The sequence below is a fragment of the Trichinella spiralis genome, assembly GCF_000181795.1.
Source record: "Trichinella spiralis strain ISS 195 chromosome Unknown Scfld5, whole genome shotgun sequence".
In the NCBI taxonomy this organism is placed as follows: domain Eukaryota; kingdom Metazoa; phylum Nematoda; class Enoplea; order Trichinellida; family Trichinellidae; genus Trichinella; species Trichinella spiralis.
Window position 1 is genome coordinate 5,239,924 of NW_003526944.1, and position 24,772 is coordinate 5,264,695.

The following is a 24,772-nucleotide window of genomic DNA, read 5'->3' on the forward strand; positions in this document are numbered from 1 at the left end:
GAGTCTCGTCAGGTGAGTGGCATCTATCTACCTTTGCACGCACAACAGATTACACTACCTATTGAACATCAACCAAACATTGTATAATAAATTGTAAATTACATCCGAGAGTCAACATCTAAACATCTAGCAATTTTACAGTAATTACGAGCTAACTTAAAAGTCAGAAAAAAATAATGTAACCTATACTTATACAACAACATTAATAAATAATTCATTCATTTAAAATAGTAAAAAGTTCAACAAATCATACTTACACATATAAAATCATTTTTTGATAGCACATTGCGCAATTAGTTATTTGACATTCTATAATTATTATAACTGCACAATATTAGATTTAAAAAAACTACTAGGAGCAGGTAGAATACAATAAGCACTGATCTGAGTGATAAGTAGAGTAAGTTAGAAAACAATCGAGCTACAAGGAGAGTCGCTGCAAACGAAAGAATAAGGAAAAATATTTCGCAGATTTGAAGCCGCTTCTTCACATGCAATTCTTTTAGGCGCTAGAGTTTGTCTAATCGCGTATGAACAGTACAGAAATTAGATCTGCATGGATTAAAAGATATTTTAAATTGACAAAGCAATTTTGTCATTAACAAAAATTTTCACATCAATATTACATATGTTTGTACAGTATTTACATAAATACCTGAATTACGTTAATACTGTAATATGATTAGGGTATTACATAACATTTAAAAATTTTTAACAAACTTTAGTTAGGTAGTTTTTAAATTAAAATATTGTAAATTAATTACCCTTCTGTTCAAAATAGAGTAATGTAAAAGAGTTCAGTATTGGTGGCCAAAAGTTGTTCAGTTGCGTTAAAAACTTTATTCCTCAAAAGTGGCATATACAATAGCCTCTAATAAGAACAACAAAATTTGAGCCACCTTAAACAAAAATAAAGAATTACACTTAGAAAAATGATAACTGTTTATTTTACTTATAAATTCTGAAAAGTGATTTCATAAGAAACGGTCAAATAACCATTTAAAAATCAATAATTAGCATCCTTTCAAATTTGTCAGACAGTTCTTAAAATTTCTTCAAAATCAACTGATTTATCTGCATTCAGAAAATGAAATAACAATCATAAATGAAAATTAAGGAAAAGGAAGACGTTTAACATTTGGCATTTGTAATGGTGTTGATCGGCTCGTTACTTTCTTCGCAGATCTCACTGCATTGCGTCCTCTTTCTTGAGCTGCTTTCTGTGAAGCACGATTGTGGAATGCCATACACGAATATGCCAAATTCTTTAAAACCGATTCACGATATTTGGAACCAACATGCCTCAGCTGAAAGGCCTTTTGCACGTCGTAAGCGACGATTACGTTCCAAAGGTGAAGGTATTTTGGATCTAAATTACAATTAGGTCGCCTAATTATAGCACAACGGCAGGATTTCGGTCCGCATGGACAAATGAAAGATGGATTCGTTTGACCCGCTTCAGCAGGCACCGCGCTACTAGCATTTTTTTGAAGATTGCGCCGGCGTTTGTTTAACGGCTTTGGAGACATTTCTTGTAAGTCTTTGGGAATTTCGAATCCATATTGATCGAGAACAAACTTTCGATGTTCAGGATATCGATCATATTCTGACAATAATCCAGAAGAATAATACGCATATTGCGAATTTAATATATCATTGGAAAATTTAGTTTGCCATTTCTTTTTAAATGAATGAAACTTCAACATTATATCGATATCCATATCTGATACACTGTCATTTTCTAGTCCATCCACATTGGCGTCAAATTCCAACAGCAATCGCTTTAACCATTTTCTTTTGCAAATAGTTTCGAAATTAAATAAACTACTCAGTGGACGTTTTCTGCTTTCGCTGCTTTCTGATGACGAACCACTAGTCTGAAGCGGTGAGTCCGATTGACAAATTTCAAAATTTTCTGGAAATTCCATAGCAACCGGCAGAGGTCTTGATATTAAATTTTGAACTTCGTTAATAACCGGTGTTAAGTCCAGAGCCTTGGACAACTTGTAATACTGTAGTGGATAGAACTCGTCACAAGCATTGGTTTCACGCATAAAATATCGTTCAATTTCCGAATCTTCAAGTTTATGCATTTCCAGGGTTGAGGCGAAAGTTTCATAGAACAGTAAAACTTTCCTAGATTATAAACTAAATTTCTTGATAAAAATCAGATACTGATATATACATTACCTTGAAAACAATTCATAAAAGAAACAACTACGCTTACAAAGACATCAAATTGATGAGAATATAACTTGCCTACAGTATCATGTAATCAAGTTCACAAATTTAAATTGTTTAAATATTTATTTGTTACTTATCCATTATATGAACAGAAATTAAGAAAAACACCATTAAACAATTTTACTAAAATTCATGACACCTTTTATTACTTATTTTAAAAAGAAAACTTCAAAATGTAATGTCATTTTAAATAAATATTGAAATTCAGAAAGAACAACAACCACATCTTCATTGACAAAAATCATTAATTTTTTAACAAATGAAACATCAAAATTCAACAAAAAAGGTTGCAATATTGCATGGAACGCACTTTATACATTTAATGAATAAGGTTAACAAATTTAATTAAGCGCATTCATGCATTACTGTTTAAGCGATAGCAATTTTTTTTAAACAATTTAACATTCACCAATTTGTAGACTATTTATTTTATTAATATAGAAGTTAAATTAGCAAATGAAGTATGCAGGGCATATGGAATGAAAAGACAACATCAAGTCGCAGTAACAGTCAAAATATTGCTTTTCCTTTGGCAAGAGAAACATCATCAAAGACAAGAAACACGACAAAATCAAAGCACAAGGTCAAAAATAATTATTCATCTGTTTGTCACAGCGTCAATTATTCTAAATTTTTATTCGACAAATGTTGTTTTTCATACTCCATTCCATGAACTTTTGTTTACTTGGTTTCACACTGACATTTTACATAAATTAAATTACATACTTGACCCGCTGTTATGCAATGCAAATTTACATCACTTAGGCCATTGTCATAAATACGCTTTATGTGTACCAAAAAAACAAAGGGCATTGTAATAACTTTTTACAAAATAAAACACTGGGATATGTTTCATATAATTTATAAACACAATGACAACCGATTAGTAAGGTTATTCGTTTTGAAAAGGAAGTTAATAAAAGTTAAAAAGTAAAATTAAGCAGTTCAACTTTCAATCTGTGCCGCCGTCAGTATCGACAAACGAAAGGTCAACGTTGACTTCAAGCTGGGATCACTTACATAAATTTCTTCTCCATTCATCAAACCAAGTTCTAAAAATATTTACACAAAACATTAAACTGGAGAAAATATCAAACCCGGTTAAACTATACAATACTTAAAAGTCAATCATAATGATATAAATATAGATATAGATATAGATACCACTGACCTTTCAGTGTTTTAGTCAGATTTCCTCTCGACAGATTTTCAAATCCAGGCAGGCTCGGCACATATAATGCACGACATGTTCCGTGCATGTATGTAATGGATGGAGATGTAAATTCACTTTAAAAAGCAAGCATTTCAATTTTTTTTGCACACTTTCTTATTAAACAAAATCGTCGTCCAACTTACAACCTACTGTCCGTTTTCAAAACATTGCATACATTTTCTAGGGTATCATTTTCATTAAATGTTAAAGTTATGGGTTTTCTTGAACACAATTCACAATTTTCCTCAAACAGAAAATACCATAAATTAATATAAACAAAAATAAAACAATGTTTACATCACGTTCTAACAACACAGCACCCATGTATATACCTTCCCCATCTTGAAAGTTCATATAATTTTCCAGTGGCATAGCAGAGCTAGAAAATTTAATCTACAGCTTTAAAATATAAACATGGTAATTTATACAAATTTCATTACCTTGATACTAATTTAAAAACTTCCAAAGCACAAGCAGCTTAACAAAAAGTCTCATTAAAACGTATACACAATAAAAATTAACGATCTACCAGCTATAACAGCATTTGTTGAAGATACCGCAGGAATTATATTTTTAATAACCCCTTTGGTCAGTCGAATTGTCACCCCATGAATACCAAATGCACCGGCTCTTTTCACAGCTTCATTATATATCCACTGAATGTGAGCTTCATTATCGCCATCAATTTCCATATCTCAATTTTGAACATTTCATAATTGAACGACATTATATATCATTTGCAGTCAAATGAAGCGCTACGGGAAAAGTAAAATTACGGAAAATGTTACTGTACTGTTGAATCAAATTCATTAACTTTGCATACATTTACTGACTTTGAAATATCATATTTGTTAGAAAAAAACAAAATTTAACTATAAGTAATTTCGTCAATAAAAAAATACCTCCAAATGGATGTTTTTCTGACCACGCAATTCTCTTAACATATTCAATACAATGCTCAGGCGACCTAGGGGTATTTGCGATCGTACAAAGCTGATATTGAACCTTGAAAAAGTAAACAACAAAATTAAAAAAACAATAAAGTCAAATTAAATTAAAACAAACTGGAGGTGGATATAGTTCAAGCAAACATTCCACGCATGGACTTAAACCAGGCAATATTACACGAACGCTGCCTTTGAAACCTTCAGTCCCACCATCGACTAAAGGAATCACAGATGCCATATCAAGTTCACCCTTATCATCGTATCGTAGCAGTCGGACCTAACAAGACAAACAAACTTATAAAATAGCAAATGCATCTGAAGAATGTAAAGAACCAAAGTTCTGTTGATCCAACGTCTCGCTGAAATAGAATCCAATCCAGCAACAATTACAGCAAAACCTTCAAATATTAATAATTGAAAAAACCAAATAAAATAAATAAATTATAATTATACTCTCATAAAATGATAAAGGTTTCTCTTCAATTCGACAAAAATGGCTAAAACGAACATATCCAAAAATCAGTATTATTTAAAAGTAGATTTGGAAGGGCATAATATGCAATTGCTAATTATACACGTACGGTGTGACTGAACAAAAAGGTAAGCGTCTCTCTATTGCCTCCGCTGCCACAATAGCCTTAGACTTACCAATATCTTTTTGCCTGAAAATTCACATATTAACACTACAAGTTAATAAAGCAAAATATGTACCGAAAAAGAAACTGTCGATTTAAATTAGATAAATCTATAGTGTCCATGTCAATTACATGAATGCTTCGAAATCCAGAAAGGGCCTATAAACAATATACATCAACATGCATTTCATTAATAAATAAACATTACCAAATCTTTCAATAATTCACAACCAAGACCACCAGCACCAATTACAAGAACCCGACATGTTCCAATCAGATCAATATTCTAAACATACGCATTAATATACTTTGATCACTTTAACCAAAACATTTTTTCTACATATTTATATACCTCAACACTTGGAACAAACTCTGGATGCGCAAAGGGTCCTGATCGTTCGAGAAGTTTTCGAACGCAATGCCAACGATTCATCGAAACAATACTGTCGTTAAAATAAAAAAATTAAATTCAAAAATTTATTAAAAGCTATAAGAAAAGCTTCAAGTAAATGTAAAAATTACAAAAATTATTACTGTCGTTCAAAAAATATTAATCACAGTTAATATATAACTTTATATTTTTTCAAATACAAAACAACTAAAATTAAAATAAAAGAAAGGTTATGAAAGAATAAAAATTTCACATACAGATTACTGTACTTTCAAGTTCAATATTTGACATCAAATTATAAGCTACTTTAAATATGAAACACACAAGTGTTAATTATTTAGAGCAAAACATCTGGTGAATTAAAATAAACATTATTTTATTAGTTTTCACCAAAATTTGCATTATAATTTTCTCTAGACATTTACTAATCAACCAACGCAAAATTCTAGCACTGAAGAATTATCAGATGCCACAACGAAGACATGATAATATAAATATACAAAATGATGCCATTTCGTAATTTAACCGTATATCATATATATGTTAGAATTTTCCCGATCAATTTAAAGTACTTTTCATGCAAAAAATAATTATTAAAAGCAATTGTTATCGTTGAAGAGTTGATCAGTTAAGAAAAAGCAAAATAATTTGTTAGGTCAGGTTTCAAAGTTAATTCAAATTTTATCAAAATTATATAAAGTATAAAAAAATTCGTGCATCAAATTAGAATGTCACACTTTTCAGAATTTAAATTAAGCCAATCTTAACATATTAAATGTTAAGGGTATCAGTGAACAGTAATTTTAGTAAAAAAAATCAAGTACAATTAAATGGCATGATGCACACATTACAATCATTTGTGAACAATGAAGAAAAGAATGAACAGTTTCGCCAGTGAGAAAAAAATTTATTTCCAACGAACAATAAAATGTTTTCTTCTTCCAATACGCAAAACAGTGAGTAAATTTGAAAGTGAATAAAGTTCATTACCAGTAAGACATAACGTCGGATTGGTAATTTTGAAATTGTTCACGTGAAACCCTCCTTGATTAATGGTACGCTCAGCCGTGTTGACATCGTCGAAACAACCGGCTTTTAGCGCCAAACTGATAGCACTGATGGGTAAAGCTTGCCGAGAGAGCTGTACACCGGGCACTTCACGGCATAAAATATTTAAATCGTTTTCATCCAAATCGCCTATACCATGAAGACGGTGGTCGAATAAAATTTCAGTGATTCTCTTCGCCAAAGCTAATCCACTTTCTGAATGAACTAAAAGTGTCAATTGGTCGGCCAGAAAGCGTTGGGCAATCCTCTTTTCAGGTTGCTGGCAATGATCATCCAAAATTCGCTCCAAATCAGCTTCTGAGCAAAAGCTGAACAACTTCATCATTGACTTGGCTTCTTCGTCAGTGAGTTGTAAAAAATACTGATAGAACACAAACGATGAAGTTCTAGAACTGCTCAACCAAAGCGAGCTACCAACACTTTTTCCAATCTTCTCGCCAGTGCTGGACAACATTAGAGGAACCAACAAACCATATGCAGATTGATTGTGAAAAAAGCGAATCAAATCATGACCGGAATGAATGTTGCCAGTTTGATCAGCTCCACCAATTTGAAGCAAGCAGCCAAATTTTTCGTACAGATGAAGCCAGTCATACGCTTGAAGCGTTTGATAGCTGAAAAAAATATATTCACATTACACAATAAGTCAGTGAATTTTACACAAACAAGTTAATATTCTTAACATACGCAGAAAATGTGCTCCATTAATGGAACTTCTCGTCAACAAGATATATATTGTGTGAAAATTTAAATTCACAAAAGAAAAAAAGAAGACAAACCTAAACTCCGCATAACTCATTCCTTCACGGTGAATTCGTTCTCTGATACACTGTTTGTCCATCATATGTCTAAGGCGAAATGCTCGACCCACAGCATCAAAAAAGTCCAGAACATTCATCTGGTGATACCAATCAGTATTGTCAAGAACAGCAGGAGTAGACAAAACATTGGTTGAATTGAGAGATATTTTTATTTTTTCAAAATTTCTTAAAATACTTTTCAATGTGAACTCTATACACTGTGAGTTGGATTGAATTTCATCTAAACTTAATCTATCACGTTCCACACTTCTGCCGCTGGGATCACCAAGTCTCGACGTGGCACTACCAACAAGAAATATAATTTTGAATCCGTGCAAATGAAATCTGAGCAACGTACAAACAATTAACAGATTTCCAATGTGTAAACTGTCACCGCTTGGGTCAAACCCAGCATAAATGCAAGGCTGCACTCCGCGTATAGATTCCAAATTATTTAACAGAGAATCTGGAAATGATGTTTTTATTGCTCCTCGACGAATTGCACATTGAACCGCTTCAACAACATCTGTAGAACTCTGAGAAGAGTGATATTTCAAAAACACGCGTAAACAGTGCCAAAAGTGTTTCATTCACAAAACTTCAAACAACTGATTTCAACATTTCCCAGAACTACCACATAATACAGTATACATGAAAGAATAATTTTATTAAACTTTTTAAAATTTATGTTTATTTTTATGTTCATGAAAAACAAGAAAATGCAGGAATTGCTTTATAAAATTGTTTTTATCCCAACTTCATTATTTTATTTTTTTTATCTTATTTTATCCGCCTGTGTGAGTGCTATGAGCAACTGTGTCAATATTAGCAAATGTAACTTGGCATTAGTTTCACTCTTTATTTCAAGTTTAGATGTCGGTCAGTTTACGTTTACTATCATGTTATATTTGCTTATTTGTTCAGATAAACACTTCACAAAATAAAGTAACATATTTAAGACATCTAATATATTTAGCCAGCTCAGAGAAAAACAGAAAAATAATACAATTTATTATTATAAATATCACTAAAATCTATAGCTTATTTAAACAAAACTTTCATTTCAAATTTCAAAACTCCTTATTTATACTTGCATTTCTCTGACAGTTACAGTACCACAAAAAGACACCTATGCATAATAATCGTCTCACTGTTTAAAAAATATTTCAAATAGAGCCTTTATTTTATATTGGAACACTAATGATTCATGCCGAAGTGATTCTGTTGATTACTTCAACCTTTTAAATAACTGTAATATTTAACCATTAATTTTGTTTATTAAGCATTTTGGAAAATTGTATAGTATTCTATCATTATAGTCATTTGTTAAAATGTAAAAATTGCAAACGATTTTTTGCATGTGTGGACAAGTGGAGCTGCTGCTTGTGTTGTTTTGTGAATGCTGTTACCTTCTGAATATTGTCATTTTAGCTTCATTATTGAAGTATGTCAGCGGTAAGTAATGTTAAAACAAGCTTGACAATTCCGAATTCGGAAGGCAACTTTTCAATAAATTGGAAAAATCTGAAGAAAATTATAGTTGAAGAACAACAAAAAAGGAATAATGAACAAACTGACCGAACAAACAAACGAAACAGAAAGCCTGTTAAAAAGCGAAAAAGTGAGTTTGATAAAATGACTATCTTTATTATGACTCTTTATTTACAAAAGATTCGAAAAACGTTGAAATATTGAAATTGACATGTTTCTCACTTTTGAATGGCTTTAGGTAGCATTCTTGTATTTTTAAAGCTAGCTCGAATTTCAATTCGGGTGTCTCGTTTCATATATGTAAAAGTAGACTTTTCCAAGATATATTTGAACAGTGTAATGTTTGTGTAATTTTCAAATGTAAATGATCTCTGAAGGGATGTCTTTTTTTGCTTGATCTGATTCCATGATTTTAGCGAAGAAGTCATCTTCAGAAACAATCGCTGGTGATGATGATGATGTTCCTCATCCGGAAAGGTAATTTGTCAACTGAAGCAATTTAAAATTAAAAAATATTGTTTAGAATAACGAAAATTATTGCCTTGGACTGTGAATTTGTCGGTAGTGAAGAAAATGACGATCTTCTAGCACGTGTTTCAATATGCAATTCTGAAGGAAAATGTGTATATGATAAATTCGTCAAACCGAATGTTCCAGTTAAAGATTACCGTACTGCAGTCAGTGGTGTCCGAAAGAAAGATCTTATTAACGGTAAGAAGTTTCCATTCACATTCATTATTGAACAGCCTGTTATCCATTCATTCAAGCTGACAGTTTCGATGCAGTGCAACGAGAAGTATGTGAAATATTAAAAGGGAGAGTACTCGTTGGTCATAACGTGTCCAAAGACCTCAGTGTTCTGGCACTTTCTCATTCGAAAAGGATGATTCGCGATACGTCCACTTTTCCACCTTTCCGTAGCTTGGCGAAAACACGCTTTCCCAAGTTAAAAACTTTAGCAAAACTAATTCTTGGAATGGATATCCAGAGCGGCGAACATTGTTCAGTAAGTAATTATGACAAACGTACATAACAGTGTACAATGTTCCTACTTAAATAGATAGAAGATGCACGCGCAACTATGTTTCTTTACAATCAGCACAAGAAACAGTGGGAGAAGTGGATTTCCAAGCAAAAGCTGAATAAAAAGAACCAATCTTCATGATTCCTTTTTTGATGTTATTCTTCAATAAAAAGCAAAAGTCACAGAATCATGTTTAATACCCGTGGCATGTACAACAGAAGAGACGTGGCCTTATTTGATGTATCAAAAAAATTATAACTCAAGCTAAAAATTACTGGCCACTCGCAAACGCCCTCTTCCCTCACACATCGCCACCAGCATTTTCGCCTTCTTGCTTCGCGTCATTTGCCACTCTATAGAAGAAACGCACTGATAAGCTCGACAGGAACTTAAATAATAAAAAAGAAAAATAGACAAACCCTTCGGAGCCACCAGCTTCAGTAGCGGTGTTTGGGCATTCACGCGCCAAGTGTCCGGTGTTACCGCAGGTAAAGCACTTTCGCCCTCCCACATTTCGATCTCTGTTAGGGGGATTCGGACAGTCACGAGCGAAGTGCCCCTTCTGATTGCATAAAAAGCACTAAATAAAAAGAGAAAAAGAAGTGCTAAATAAATTAAACATATGTAATAAAGCATTGTACCGAAAGCCCACGACCACATTCTTTAGCGAAGTGCCCGCTTTCACCGCAAGTGTAGCACACAGAACGGCCACGCCCATAAACTCCTCCACCATAGTTACCACGGTAACCACCTCGAACACCGTATCCATCGTAGGCATCGCCTCGAGATTGACAATTTCTTGCCAAATGACCAACTCGGTTACAGTTGAAACAACGGTCTTTAAAAATTACGAACATTAAATACGTACAAGTTCGAGGATAACTTTCGGGTAATTCGAAGATAATTTAAAAAATTACCATTCCCACCACCGCGACTAAAAGCACGACCTCGACCACCGCCTCGACCACCACGGTATCCACCATCTCCAGACTCAGTACAATCTCGCGCAAAATGTCCAGGTTGATGGCATTTGTAACACTCACTCATTTTCTTCCCAAAATCGATCTACTAAAAACAGTAAAATAAAATCACAAAAAATAAATAATAAATAAAATATCAAAGTAAGGCAATGAACAGCTGACGAAAAACCGCGTTCTTCCTAAACAACATGTAAAATGCGATAAAACCAAAAAACATGAATCTCACATATAAGAAATTTAAGATGGATATATCATTATGGAAAAGCAGATTCATCAAAAAGATATTTCATCAATACATGTCTAAAACAAAACAAACTGTAACCTTCGCCTGCAAACCAAAAAATATGAAAAGGACATGCTGAAAGTACCGAAAGAAATATAATCCCAGCGTGCTGCCGCTGTCAAAATAATAAAGAATTGAAGGAAAGGTAAAATACAATCAACAAACATCTAGGACAATCACACTGGACAACAGCGATCAAACAACAGCTACAACCGACCAACTCACCTGCTCAACTGACCACTGCTGCCACAAGAACTACCAGCATGCAAAATTTAAAGATAAGTAGGTTCTATTAACTCTTGGATACTGTAAATACTATAAACATGAAATTAACAGGGAAAATAAATTAAAATATTAAGAAAAATAAATAAATAATTATTTATAATGTATTGATTAGCATAAAAAATGTATAAATTTAATTTATTCCATGAGCCCTTAATCGCATTATTTTCATAAATGTTCGTTAATAATTTAACGATATATTTCGCATAATTTAATGCTTAATTGCTGTATTGTAATTTATAATTCAAATATTTGTAATTTTAAAAATTAATGATTATTTTAAGTATGCAAAAAATGTTAAATCAAAAAGATGAAGAAGTTACAAAAATGTTTTACAGTATTTGACAAGTTGGTGCAATAATTAAATTTATAAATAATTGGCAACTTACGCAAATCCAGACATGTTCAAATTGAAAATTTTTACATTTCATATAATATTAGGTTTGATTTTTCTTAGTTTAAGAATCTTTCAGAGTAACAAAAATTTCATTCCGCAAAAAATGTGATTCATGATTATTCTGTTTTCATTGAAATAATATTTTTGCTACATAGCCGAAGGTTATAAGTATAAAAATGTTTTAACAACAAATGCATTTCAACTTGGAAAAAATTGTTGTAAAAAAATCGAAGTAAATATAAATATGAATTGTTCATATAATTCAAATTACTTTTAAACAATTAGTCAAGCATAATTTTGAATGATTAGATAATGCTCAGGTGGTTGACGATATGGCAGTTCACAATTTAATTGCACAGTTCACTAATATCTTGATTAAAATTTGTTTGTGTAAATTTTATTAGGTGCCGTTGACAGTGTGTAATTTGCCTTGAGAGAACACTGATGAAATTAGATATTTGTGTTTTCATAAGAAAGTTGGGTAAAAAAGTATTTGAAAAAATCGTTGACAAAGAGCAAAATGTGCAAAGCGTAAAATTTGAAAAAAATATCGAAAAAGGAAAACAGAAGGGTTAAGCATGAAGATAATTAATAGGATACACAGCATGGAAAATCTTCTTTTGATAATACAATAATTTTCATATCTACGCATACCATTGATTAAAAATTACGAAATAGTATTAGTCAAAAGAAAAACAAATTTCAATTCGCAATTGAAATTTCAGTCAAAAGTTAAATAGATCTTCTCGAGCAATTATACTTAATTTTCATTTTCAAAAATTCGTAAACTCTCACTACAATGTTTTACGGTGAAAGAAAAATGAATTTTTATTGAATTAATTAATACATTGTAGTATTGTTTACGACGTAAAGTATAAACATTTAAATGAAATTTAATTGAAAAAGAAAAAATAATAATAAAGATAGAAACACAAAGAAAACGATGAAAAATGTAAAATCAATAAAAGTGAAATTTATGGTAAAAAGACAACAAATAAAAATAATACCTTGTTGCAAAGTTTGATGAAACTTTATCATGTCACTGTAACAATATTTATTTAAGTTTTAAATGTCCGCTTTGGACCGATCGTTGTAACTAATTATGTATATAAATAAAGCACAATGTAAAATGAAGAATGTTTGTTTTTTGGGGGGAAAATAAAAATTTTTACAAAATAAATATTACATTTTCAAAATTGATAAAGAAAAATATTTAAATTGATTGAATTGAATGATGAAAGCTAAAATTTAATTATATATATATGAAAATTATAAATAACAGTGAGTCTGGGTGTGATTGTTTACCGGCTGGCTGTTGGAGCTCTCAGAAAAGCGATTTGTCAATTTCAACCTGAGCGTCAATGTTTCATTTTTCTTCAAGAAAGGTAGACAATCCACTTTTCGCGTTTGGCCAACTTCATCGAACAAATTGGTTTTTGTGAAACAAGTTTCCACTAGTGAAATTGAATATCACCAATTCAGTTGAGGTTTTGGTCGAGAAGAAGCCGAATAAAAAGTTTCCATCTTATATTATATTTTATAATATGATTTATTTATTCATCATCATCATCATAATTTAATAATAATCATCATCTTCTTCTTCATATCCTTCAAATTTTGCTTTACCGTTGATTACGTAACAACGGCCAACACACACTGCACAATTTGCATCCAATCGATGGCATCGTTTCAAAATGTGCTCTCATTGTTGACAGCTGACATGGCTCACGTTAGCTTGAAACGAAACACGTTTATTTTGTCTTTTTTCAACGTCATGCTTTTCAATATTATTCCACAACGTGCATACACGATTTATGCCACTATACCGCTTTCTGTATCTCGTACACGTAATTATTATATTTATCCATTCTTTTTTTCTTGACAATTACAAATATTAGTCGACATGGGCTTTTCAGTATGCTTTAAACGTAAGAATGTAAAAAAGGTAATAATATTTAAAAATCAACGTTTCGTTTCTATCGTCGGTGCCAGGTGCGATTGGCAAATGTTTTACAGCCGAATCATAGCCAGGTTTTGTGTTGTTGTTACTTCTTTTATCTTGATTAAGCATAAAATGCCGTCGTCACTCTACAAACTCTGCTATTTCTGCTGCTGCTGCTGCTGCTGCTGCTGCTGCTGCTGTTGGTGATGCTGTTTCACAATTCTGGCTTTTCTGGGGCTTTTCTAACGATTATGGCATGGCCAGATGAACCAGTTTCAATTATATTCGTTCTTGTTCAATTTTAATTTTTTGTCTCCGTCTGCTTGCTAGTTGCTGTTACAATGTATGAATACGGTGGCAGTTGGTTGTTTGCATAATTCTGACTCTCCGACAGCAGTGCTGCTTTGTTTCTCTTCACAGCTTTCTCTCTCCGGCTGCTATCGAACTAGCGCGTCAGCATGTTCCACAATTCTGCGGTTTAGAACAACACGACGCGTCCGGGCAAATACTTTTCGTCTAGACAAAGTCTGGAAGGCGGTCGATCGATCGCCGCGACGTACTGACAAAAAAGTATCCATCTGAGCTCTAGCTGGCTTGGTAAATCGATGCCACCACACTTCAGCAAAGCGAGCTTTTCTCGCTTGGTGCTTGGCGTTTTCACATCCATCGTCATCAAACGCATCTCCTCTGCCTTTCGAACAGCTTTCAGTTTCATAGCAGACAGATCAGCAGCAGCAGCAGCAGCACAAGCACAAGCACGGCTTGTTGTTCTCTGCATGCCTGCTTTTTCAGTTCACTTCAACTGTTGAACTGACAATAACTCAAACCGCGATTCAAAGTGTTCACCGAAATTCCCTACCCTTCCCCTCCCCACCCCTCCCCTCCTTTCCCCTCCCCTTCATCCACCTCTTACCCCTAACATCTGACAATCGTACATTACTTGTGATTCGTGTGAATCTTTCAAATTCTATTCTCAATCTGACTGATATTCAATGCTTATTATTATTACTATTGTAGCTGCCAGTTTGAACTGTCAGGTAGGGTTGGCCGAATCGACGAGGCGTTGCAAAGTATGGACAAACAGAACGGATCGTCAAAAAAATCTCAGAAAGACTTCAACAATTCGAACAAGCGTAACAGCAGAATCGGGGTCTGCACCGATCCGAACTGTACGCTGGTAAGTTGACTTGTTTTTTGTTGTTGATTTTTTGAAACTGTATTTTACAGTATCAATTAAATGATAATTAAGTTTTTTTCTTCCTTTATTCATTGAATTGATTCTATTGTCCATTTCAAGATTCAAAATTAAATCAAATCGAGAATTAAAAAAATATATGAAAAAAACCACTCTCAAATAGTTATTACAGACTTGTAAAAATCAAACGTAGCCGAGAATAGTTGCATTGATAAAAATTATTGGTTTGTAAAGTTTTACCATGTCAAGGATAAAGTTGTTTCGTTTTCAACTGTGTAAAAATATTGTATTAGCATTTTTACGGCTATGACAAAAATAGTTGTTGGCCAGTTTTCTCTCTGCTGAAGCTGAAAGTTTGTTCTCGTTTCCAATAGCAATCATTTTATTGATGAAAAGAAACGTCGACAACGAAATCGACTACCGACAACAATCATCACATAAAGCAAATTCAAATTATTTAGGTTAGCAACAATCACAGTGTAATGTTCTGCTGGTGTTGTTGTTATTTTTTAAATATACTTTTAATTTTAAAACTAAAATCGATATTTCTAAAAGTAGTTCTAAAAGATGAATTGATTTATTTTAATACATATATATTTCATTTCCTTCCATTTCGACCACGAATTGATGTCGCCCAATAACGTTTATTTATGAACGTCTTTCTCATCTATCATTCACATTCGGAAATTGCCACAGCCATGATCAAATATTGTGATATCATTGAAACCTAGTTATGAGGCAGTTCAGCTGGCGTTGAATATTTAAACTCGAGGCAAATTTTTAAAAATTTTATTTATTCAAATTGCACAGAGTAAAAATATTCCCTTCCCCCCCCCTTTCAAACAGCATTTCCAAAGCATCTGCTTCAACAACAACGTCATTAATGCAATGGAAATTAGCATCCCGCCTTTGATGTTTTTATTTTACAACACCTATCAATCTGCCATTACATCCGTTTTATTGTAACAAATTTATGCCTATCAGTTGCATCTTATTCTTCTGTTTTAACGAAATTTTATTCCAATCTAAATTTGCTACTCTAGTCAGCTGTTTTAAAAAAATTCATTTTTGAACAAGCCAAACAAAATGTGCAAATCAATATATCACAATAAGCAACAATTTTTTATCATTTGTCTTGAAATTAATAATTACCGTGCAATAATTGAACTATTTCACGTGTTTGCATGCTGAATAATTTGTTAACTCCATTCAAAATGAGATTCTGCACAATATTCTATTCAACTAATATTCTATTCATGTTGAAAAAGTACCTCTTCGGCTCTTAGCTAGTGTGTGAATATAAATTTGTGAATAACGTTCAGCTTCAGTTGGTGAACATCATTTGTTAACTGAATAATCTATTTTGAATAATTGTTTTGAAGAATCTCAAAATTGATTGCAGCTGCAAAGAATTTTACCAGATACATCTCATGTCTTATTTGAATATTCAACAAATAAATCTTGATGAAATATATAATCCATTGTGTTTGGCGCAGTACGAACGTTATTTGTTAGTATTTCTTTTTATTCTTCGATGAATATTTCAATATTACCAATTGAAACTGCACATGTTTTCTTCAGCAGCTTTATTTTCAAACTCATTTATTTAAATTTAATCTAACGGCTGCAATAAACTTAAAATTTACAATGATAAATGAATGCATTCATCGGTATTTGGATTTTTTGTTTAAACGACGCGCATTTATCCGATTGTAATCTACCCCAATTCAGCAGATATTTGTCGAAATGAAAAAAACAAATTGTTGTTTTCTTACACGCGGATGATTTTTCAAAGGGAAAAAGCAAATATTCTCAGCCAAGCAAAGCGAAATCGTCGTTTTTTTTGCACTTCTCATTTTATATTTTAAGAACTGAAATCATTAAAAAATTAAAATAATCTGTTTTTCAAGAAAATCGGTGACATTGTTTGGGCACGTTTAACAACGAGATCGGTTTGGTGGCCCGGCGTTGTTGTCGACCCTCGAACATGTGGATATGATTTGAACGAATCCGTCTGGGTGTACTGGATAGGTGATCAACGCATATCGGATGTTCGTTTTACATCATGCATATTTTTATTATATTGTCCAATTTATTCCGTTTTGTTCAACTCAGGTTCTACCAGAGAACACTGTATCGATAATGGACAATTTTGAAGGTCGTTATCGAATTCGTGGTTCGGCCAACTATCACAAATCGGTTGAAGAAGCGTTGAAGGTAAATTGAATTGTAAAAATTATTTGTTCAATCAATTTATTTACGTTATTACTGTTGTAGCTGTTTTTCGAACAAAACGGCATCCCGCTTCCAACGAATGTCGTCACTGCCGCCTTGAATGGCTTTACAGGAAAACTTCGTGAGGATATTCATTATGCACTGCGCAGAAGTAACTAATTATTAATTATTATAATTAGACTGATTAATCTTTTTTTTCTCCACTTTTCCTCAACTTGACACTAGTTGAACTGCTTTCACATTCAGATACTCATAAGATTTTGCCAATTCATATCCGTCAACGTCTGAGCGAAATCAACTCTCAGGTATCTTTGGAATCAGCGCAAATGAAAACTCTCAACCATCAACTGCCATCAGAATATTCAACCAACTCACCAACTGCTACTACAACCTCTTCATTTTCTGAGGATTTCCTGAAGAGATGTAAAAATTGGCAAATTGTTCATGAAGCAATTGTTGTATGATCTTTTGGTTGTTTTTTCTTTTACTTTCTGCAGATGTAAGTGATTCAGTCTCCAAATACAACTGCCTTCTTTGTTCATCAGGGAATCATCTTCTCTTGGACCACCCGTATTTTGATGGAAAAATCTGCGAAATTTGTCTGGTACAGATCTGCTTGTTTCTTTGCTGTATTTTCCTGTTTTCTAAGCTATAAATTCTCAAATTCGTGATTTTCTCTTTAAGACCGGCTATAAGGAAGGATATCACGTTGTCGATGATGATGGAAAAAAGGTTTGCATCTTATCTTATCTGACCTGATCTGATTTGGATAAAATATTACAATATTTTTGCATAAATTCAACCTGTTGTTAGGAAGTGTGCACACTTTGCGGACACACTGGCTCGTTGATTGTATGCGACTGTGCAGACTGTCCAAAGTTGGTTTCAATTGAAAAAATCTTTTCTTAATTACTTCATCTTGATCTTTTTTTACCCCAGTGTCTTCTGTTCAGCATGCATTGGAGAATTTGGCGGTAAAGACCTGTTGGATAAAGTAAAACCGATTTGGAAAGAATAAGTTGTGTTTGCCTTCTGATCACTATATACCGCTTTTAGATTATTGAAAAGGACCCCTGGTATTGCTTCATTTGTGCTATGGAAAAGCTGGGTCCGTTGAATCCTCAATCTGATTGGAAAAAACGACTCTCTTCATTATTCAACAATGAAAATGTTCGAGATGTAAGATCAGGCCCATTGTCAAGGAAGGAGGGAGGGAGGGAGGGAGGGAGGGAGGGAGGGAGGGGGAGTTCAAGGAGTGACTCTAGTTCACTCTAAACTAAAATATTTTGTTCACTTGCTATCGCTAAAGTTACGCTACTTATATTTATTCTGCACGTGTTAATTTCATTAAATCTGTTTATTTTTGTTAAATTTCAGCAATGATTTATTAAACAACGCAGCTGTGCAAAGAGCATACACTTATTATTTAAACATACACATTACACCCATACTAAAATATACACACATATAATACATATACATATGTATGTTTGCATGCGTGTGTGTGTGGATGTATGTATGTATGTGTGTATGTATGTAGAGCAAGCTAGAGGTTCAACAAATGAACATAAAAAAACATACTGCATAATTTTCCATGAAATGGGAATAATAATGCATGGTTACCGATTTTTATCAGAAATTGCAAAAGAAGCTTATATGTGTTGCAACTTCAATTCATATTTATAAATACATACTTTTTTTTGTAATTCTTACAATAATCGTACAGAAAGCAAAATGAAAATAATTATTCTGGAAATATATAACTGAAGAAAAAAATTTTCTTCAGAAGTTAACAAAGTTGCATCTGTGTGAAAGAAAAATGTAACTCTTCACTGAGGGATTGTTTAAAGTAGATGTTTAAAGTGTGCCTGAATTCGTACTAAGTTGTTCCATTTTCTAGGATATCGATTTGACATTATTTCCCAATGAAAAGCAGCCAATCCGCGTATTATCATTATTTGATGGAATAGCTACAGGTATTTTTGTGTGAAAATAATATTTTGTGATATGAACTGATAATCTGATTTCAGAATAATCTGTTTATTGCTTGTTGAATCACACTTTACAAAAAAAATACTGACATAATGTACCCATGAATATTGACTAGTTTTATTGCTTTGACAGGAAAAATTGCACTGGATGAACTTGGCATTAATATAGAAATTTACTACTCGTGTGAAATCGATCAAGAAGCGTTGCTAGTTACCAAAGTGAATCATGAAAACCAAATAGTTTACTTGGGCGACGTTCGAGGAATTACTCGTGAAAAAGTATAATTAAAGAATTTCAATCGTATTCTCTACGTTTTGAATTTATTTGTTATTTTTATTTTTAATAACAATTCTCCTACTGAAGAAATAATGATTAAGGCTAGTTTCGAAGTTTCTTTCACATCATAGTGAAAGATAAATCTCAATTAATTGAATTTCTCTATTACTTTTAAATTTAAAGGTTAAACATTATGTTTGAAAAAAAATAACTATTGCAGTTAGAAGAAATAAGCCCTATTGATCTACTGATCGGCGGCTCCCCATGCAACGACGTTAGCATTGCTAATCCAAAACGACGTGGATTATATGGTTACAATAAGCAAACAATTCAACTGGATTTTGTTTCAACCATGCGATATTTCAGATCCTGAAGGAACAGGAATTCTATTCTTCGAATATTTCCGCATTTTACAAAATTTACTCTGCATCAATTCAAAATTGAATCGCAACTTATTTTGGCTTTTCGAAAATGTAGCCAGCATGCGGGACTGTTACAAAACAGTTATTGACCGTTTTCTCGGAGTAAGTTACAAAAGTAATGCATTTGAAAAAATGTCACTCACGTACATTTTGCACATGACTTTATACAGAGACCACCCGCTTTGTATGATTCCCGTTTCTTTTCCGCACAGAATCGAGCACGCTACTTTTGGGGAAATATCCCAGGAATGTACAGGTAATAATTATTCTTCAAATTTTCAAAATAAATTCATAATTCTGCTAATGCTTCTTTGAAACAGGACTGACTTTATCGTAGAAGAAGACAAAGCGCCAGTTTTAGATGATATCCTAACACCCAACTGCGGTCGAAAGTCTAAAGTATTTAACTCAGGGATGATGAGGCTATGTTTGAGTGGAGCATTCAAAATATGAGGGAGCCATTACTATGACTATTACTAATGAAGCTTTTTCATTTTCTCATTATCAATCAAGTAATTAGCAAATTAGCAGGCACAGTTATAGGCTGTATAACTTCATTATAACTTCTTCATTAGAGGAAAAGACAGTGAGGAGACTATTGTAAAACACTAATTCTGTAATCCCACACAAATGAAACACAACAGGTTTTATCTATTTGAAAGTTAACTTACAGTTATTCATAAATATGAATTGCTTAGATTTGATTTTACAGATGTCCAAAGTACGCACTATTACTACTCGAACAAACAGTTTAAAACAAGGTCGAACATTTTCTTTGTGTCCAATTGAAATGGACGGTCGTCCGGATACATTATGGATTACAGAAATAGAAAAGTAAAGAATAATGCCAATAAATTTAAATTCCCCAACATACCTATTTATGCAGGCTTTTTGGTTTACCGTCGCATTATACCGATGTTGGAGGTCTTCCGCCGGCGAAACGACAAAAACTGATCGGTCAAGGTTGGACCGTTTCAGTGGTAAAACATATTTTGCGACCGTTGCAGCAGCTGTTCGAACGCACCAACGCTTAGAATTAATTGTTCATGCAGATACAAAATTTTGCAGATCTTCAAATGACAATATGCCAATTCTAGCATGCAGTGCTTAAAGAAAAAAATCAAGCCAAAAGCAAAAAACAAAACCAAAAACATTTGCATTACTCCATTAACTCATGTATCTATTGATCACCTCATCACTGCGTATTTATTATCTCACCCACGTACTACTACTGCCCATGTATTATGCCTGCCTATCATTTGCTTATTGGTTCCCACTAATAATCATTGCCGTCTTCAAACATTATCATTGCCTCTACGAATGTCTCGTTCGGTATTAATTTGTTTAATGTTTGTTTATTTGTTTCTAATGTCTACCTTTTAATCTGTTTGCCGTTGCAATTTCTGCCGAAAAATTTCAGTTAGAAAAATACATCTCGTTCACGCTACAACTGACTGTGGCTGATAACTAGCCAATATTTTATACACATCAGTATGGTTTTCTTTTTTGTATCTTGTGAAAACTCATGTTTTCTGACTTACCACAGTTACCGGTTGTTTTTATTTAAAAATAACGTGACTAATCAACTGCTATCAGAAGTTCAAATTACTTCATTTCTAACTTTCGGCCACTGCTGAATTTCTACCTTATTTTTAATTATGCTTAAATTACAGCGTGTAAGTCTAATTGTGATTCTTGCTTTTGATGATTATCAATGCTGTCGTAAATCGAATATTAAACCTTTCGATGGAATTTCAAATATTCTCAGCTGTTCAACACTTGCTAACTGTTTTTTTGATGAATATAAAAAGCTCTACGAACGCGATTTGAATCTCATTCGAAACTGTTGCTATACTATCACTTTTTCAAAATCAATTCACACAATGGCTTAACCAAGAAAATTCCTAAATGGAAAATTCTTTTAATATATCTAATATTAATAAATAAATATTACAACGTTTTAAAAGAAACCATTGTGATCATTTAGATGCGCTAAACAAAGACTTCCAAGAAAGATTTCAACATGTTCTCAATATGAAGATTCCAAATTGGGTGACAGACCCATTTTTGAGCAATGATGAAACAAAAATGAAACTACAATAGGAATTTATTGAATTACAAACTAACGAAGAGTTAAAGCTCACGTTTAAAAACGGATATCATTCTTTCTGGTTGCAGGATAAAACTGCAGACATCTATTCTGGTTTATGGGCAGTGGTAAAAAAGTTCCTACCTGCTTTTCCATCGTCAAATGTAGTGGAACGTGGCTTTAGTGTGGTGATTGATCATGAAACGAAAAACAGGGACCGACTGCAAATCGCAAAAAGGGGCGGTTAAGACTGTTTCTTACTCACATAGAGTCCAATGTAGCCAGATTAGTCACAACGCACCAGGCCCAGCCTTCACATTAATCATTTTCTCGACATATAATTTTTTTTGCATGAACACTATATTGACATATATTTGAATAAATAGTACAATTTAAAATGCGTCGTTTTTTGGCATCGATTTATAGAAGCGTCGATGAAATATATGCCTTCCAAGGGGCGATTGTCTGAAAAAGTTTGGGAAGCACTGAACTAATTCAACTAAACCAACAAAGCCAATAATGAACTTGAATGTCAAAATACTGTAGTGAATCACGCCTATTAATAACTTTCTCGTGCAGAAAAATCACTACCATGGTATTTATAGTAAACTTAAAGAACGTATAGGTAACAAGATTTTTTAAAATGTGAAAATTATTTTCCCCTGCAACTAAAACCTTAAATGGAAAAAGTAATAAATCAACATGGCCTGTAAATATAAAAAAACCATGGGCTGGAAAAACAAAACTTTGCATGCCTGAAAAATTAACTGCTTAAACAGCTGATTTCACTATTCTTATTTATTACATTTAGATTCATTCGTTTCAACATTAAACCTTTCTTAACAGAAAATAAGTTGAAAAAAGCAACGAAAAAACTTGAACATTCATTTGTGAGCTATCTTTTGAATTTTTACATTTCAAAAACCAGCAGTAAATGGTTTCTGATTGCAATTTCCTTTATTGCATTTTGATGTGGTGAAATTTTATAATATATGATTTCAAAACAAATTGTGTTGCCGGTAGTTATTTCCATCAATGAACAATTCATTAATGCAAAAGCATGCACTCTCCCTGAAATATCATATAACATATATTACTATTTATTTTACCGTTATACCATATGTTCTGTTTCAGTTATATTTATTTCGTCTATGGAATAAATATTCTACGTTGAAATCTACACAACCTTACAACATGTTGGCCACTGCCTCATTGGTGCTTGTGAGCTGTTGTGGCTGTATGGTAGTTGTTGAAAAACTGGCTAGGTAATATTTGATATTTATTTTCTTTGATTTAAATATTAATAAAATCTATTTTAGACGAGATCCTGAATGCATGAATTTAATGACCTTTTCAACATTTCTATTTGTAACTATGGAAGGATTGGTATCAAATCCACAGTTTATTATACAAAAACCACAAATTCCTTTGAAGTAATTTAAAATTGTGAATCTGAGTTAAAATAGCTGACATTATTTAAGGGCCTATGTGAAAATTGTAATCCTATTTTTTCTTGTCAATGTTATAAACAACCAAGCGCTCTCCTACAACATACCTGTTCCACTGCATATCATTTTTAGATCGGTAATGATTAAAATTTAACGTTACTATAATTTTTATTCATTCATTCATTTATTTATATTTATTTCAGGGTTCGTTAATGACAAATTTGCTACTAGGTGTCTGGATTTTAAATAAAAGATATTCATGGGTTAAATACATTTCAGTCCTGATGATCACTGCTGGTATTATGATTTGCACATCTGCGACATACAATGCTTCCATGGTACATGGTTCTTTTCTGTTAACAATTAATAAAACAGCATATAATTGAGAGAATGTAGGTCAGAAAAATCAACTTACACATGTCAAGATTTTTCGTATTATCAAAGTTAAATAGTTCTGAAGTTTCAAATTATTACAACAGGTTGTAATTGTATTCGCGCTAGCTGTAGTTAGTTTCAAAAAAACAGAAATATAAAAATGACAATTAATATAAGCAGAATAACTAATCCCTTCATTGTAGATGTCATCTCCAAAAAGTCTACAAGAAAATGAAACTATAAAATATAACAAGCATCTTCTAATAGGTATATTAAAGAGAAGTTTTTTTCTTATTTAAAATTTTATATTACAGGCGTTTGTATGTTGACATTTGCTTTGGTATTCTCCTCTGCATTAGGCATAGCCCAAGAAAAGCTGTACTGTCAGTATGGGAAACATCCCCGCGAAGCCATGTTCTTCGTTGTACGTTATTCATTCAAAATCTTTGTAAATATAAATACCAAATTTTCTCATTTAGCACATGTTATCTTTGCCCGGCTTTCTACTTTTCTACAAAGATATTATGAAACATATAAATGTGTTTAATCGATCTGGTAAAATGAATTGAATTTCTGAAAAAGAAATCGTTGCATTAAAATTTTCAGAGCTTATCCATCTCCCGTGGATTGGTTTAGATATTCCACATCTTTGGCTGTTACTGATTCTAGTCGATATCGCACAGTAAGAATGCAAATTCAAATATATACACAGGAAATAATTTTTAAAATAATTTCTTATAGATATATTTGCATTCGATTTGTTTATTACTTGACTGCCAGTTGTTCAACGCTCACCGTCACACTAGTCATAACCATTCGGAAGTTTATTAGTTTGATATCATCAATATTGCTTTTTGGCAGTCCGTTCACAGTACAACATTGGATAGGCACAGCTCTAGTTTTTGGTGGTACTCTGCTTTTCATAGAACCATTCAAAAGAAGCAACTCTGATAAAGTGAAAACTAACTAAAGAAAATACTACTCAATTTACAAAATTTTTACATGCCTCGATATTGATTGATCGATCGATTGATACTCTCATC

At 32.7% G+C, this 24,772-nt stretch overlaps 5 protein-coding genes across 5 annotated transcripts; 3 read left to right on the forward strand and 2 right to left on the reverse strand.

Moving 5' to 3' along the window:
* Positions 1 to 1,112: 1,112 nt before the first annotated feature.
* Tsp_09277 (conserved hypothetical protein) lies at positions 1,113 to 3,057 on the reverse strand. Its single transcript, XM_003375651.1, has 3 exons — positions 2,971 to 3,057; positions 2,930 to 2,940; positions 1,113 to 2,136 (listed from the first exon to the last, which is right to left on the reverse strand). Exons 1-3 carry the CDS (start codon positions 3,055 to 3,057, stop codon positions 1,113 to 1,115), a joined length of 1,122 nt encoding a protein of 373 aa, XP_003375699.1.
* A 132-nt stretch (positions 3,058 to 3,189) lies between these two features.
* Tsp_09278 (NEDD8-activating enzyme E1 catalytic subunit) lies at positions 3,190 to 7,888 on the reverse strand. Its single transcript, XM_003375652.1, has 16 exons — positions 7,668 to 7,888; positions 7,278 to 7,601; positions 6,435 to 7,112; positions 5,392 to 5,482; positions 5,243 to 5,325; positions 5,172 to 5,198; positions 4,980 to 5,066; positions 4,858 to 4,901; positions 4,738 to 4,802; positions 4,523 to 4,681; positions 4,360 to 4,462; positions 3,980 to 4,151; positions 3,755 to 3,836; positions 3,601 to 3,701; positions 3,416 to 3,531; positions 3,190 to 3,296 (listed from the first exon to the last, which is right to left on the reverse strand). The coding sequence occupies exons 1-16, from the start codon at positions 7,886 to 7,888 to the stop codon at positions 3,190 to 3,192; spliced, it is 2,460 nt and encodes an 819-aa protein (XP_003375700.1).
* An 839-nt stretch (positions 7,889 to 8,727) lies between these two features.
* Positions 8,728 to 9,954, forward strand: Tsp_09279 (RNA exonuclease 4). Its single transcript, XM_003375653.1, has 5 exons — positions 8,728 to 8,919; positions 9,206 to 9,266; positions 9,313 to 9,500; positions 9,557 to 9,795; positions 9,850 to 9,954. Exons 1-5 carry the CDS (start codon positions 8,745 to 8,747, stop codon positions 9,952 to 9,954), a joined length of 768 nt encoding a protein of 255 aa, XP_003375701.1. The 5' UTR covers positions 8,728 to 8,744.
* A 3,704-nt stretch (positions 9,955 to 13,658) lies between these two features.
* Positions 13,659 to 21,709, forward strand: Tsp_09280 (putative PWWP domain protein). The gene is made up of 14 exons (XM_003375654.1): positions 13,659 to 13,747; positions 14,715 to 14,874; positions 16,803 to 16,943; positions 17,008 to 17,109; positions 17,170 to 17,278; positions 17,374 to 17,585; positions 18,184 to 18,306; positions 19,028 to 19,103; positions 19,252 to 19,397; positions 19,616 to 19,706; positions 19,762 to 19,919; positions 20,530 to 20,651; positions 20,704 to 20,797; positions 21,491 to 21,709. Exons 1-14 carry the CDS (start codon positions 13,659 to 13,661, stop codon positions 21,707 to 21,709), a joined length of 1,842 nt encoding a protein of 613 aa, XP_003375702.1.
* A 1,391-nt stretch (positions 21,710 to 23,100) lies between these two features.
* Tsp_09281 (UDP-N-acetylglucosamine transporter slc35b4) lies at positions 23,101 to 24,699 on the forward strand. Its single transcript, XM_003375655.1, has 8 exons — positions 23,101 to 23,171; positions 23,226 to 23,339; positions 23,388 to 23,490; positions 23,558 to 23,692; positions 23,933 to 23,996; positions 24,044 to 24,157; positions 24,336 to 24,411; positions 24,471 to 24,699. Exons 1-8 carry the CDS (start codon positions 23,101 to 23,103, stop codon positions 24,697 to 24,699), a joined length of 906 nt encoding a protein of 301 aa, XP_003375703.1.
* The last annotated feature ends 73 nt before the right edge of the window (positions 24,700 to 24,772 follow it).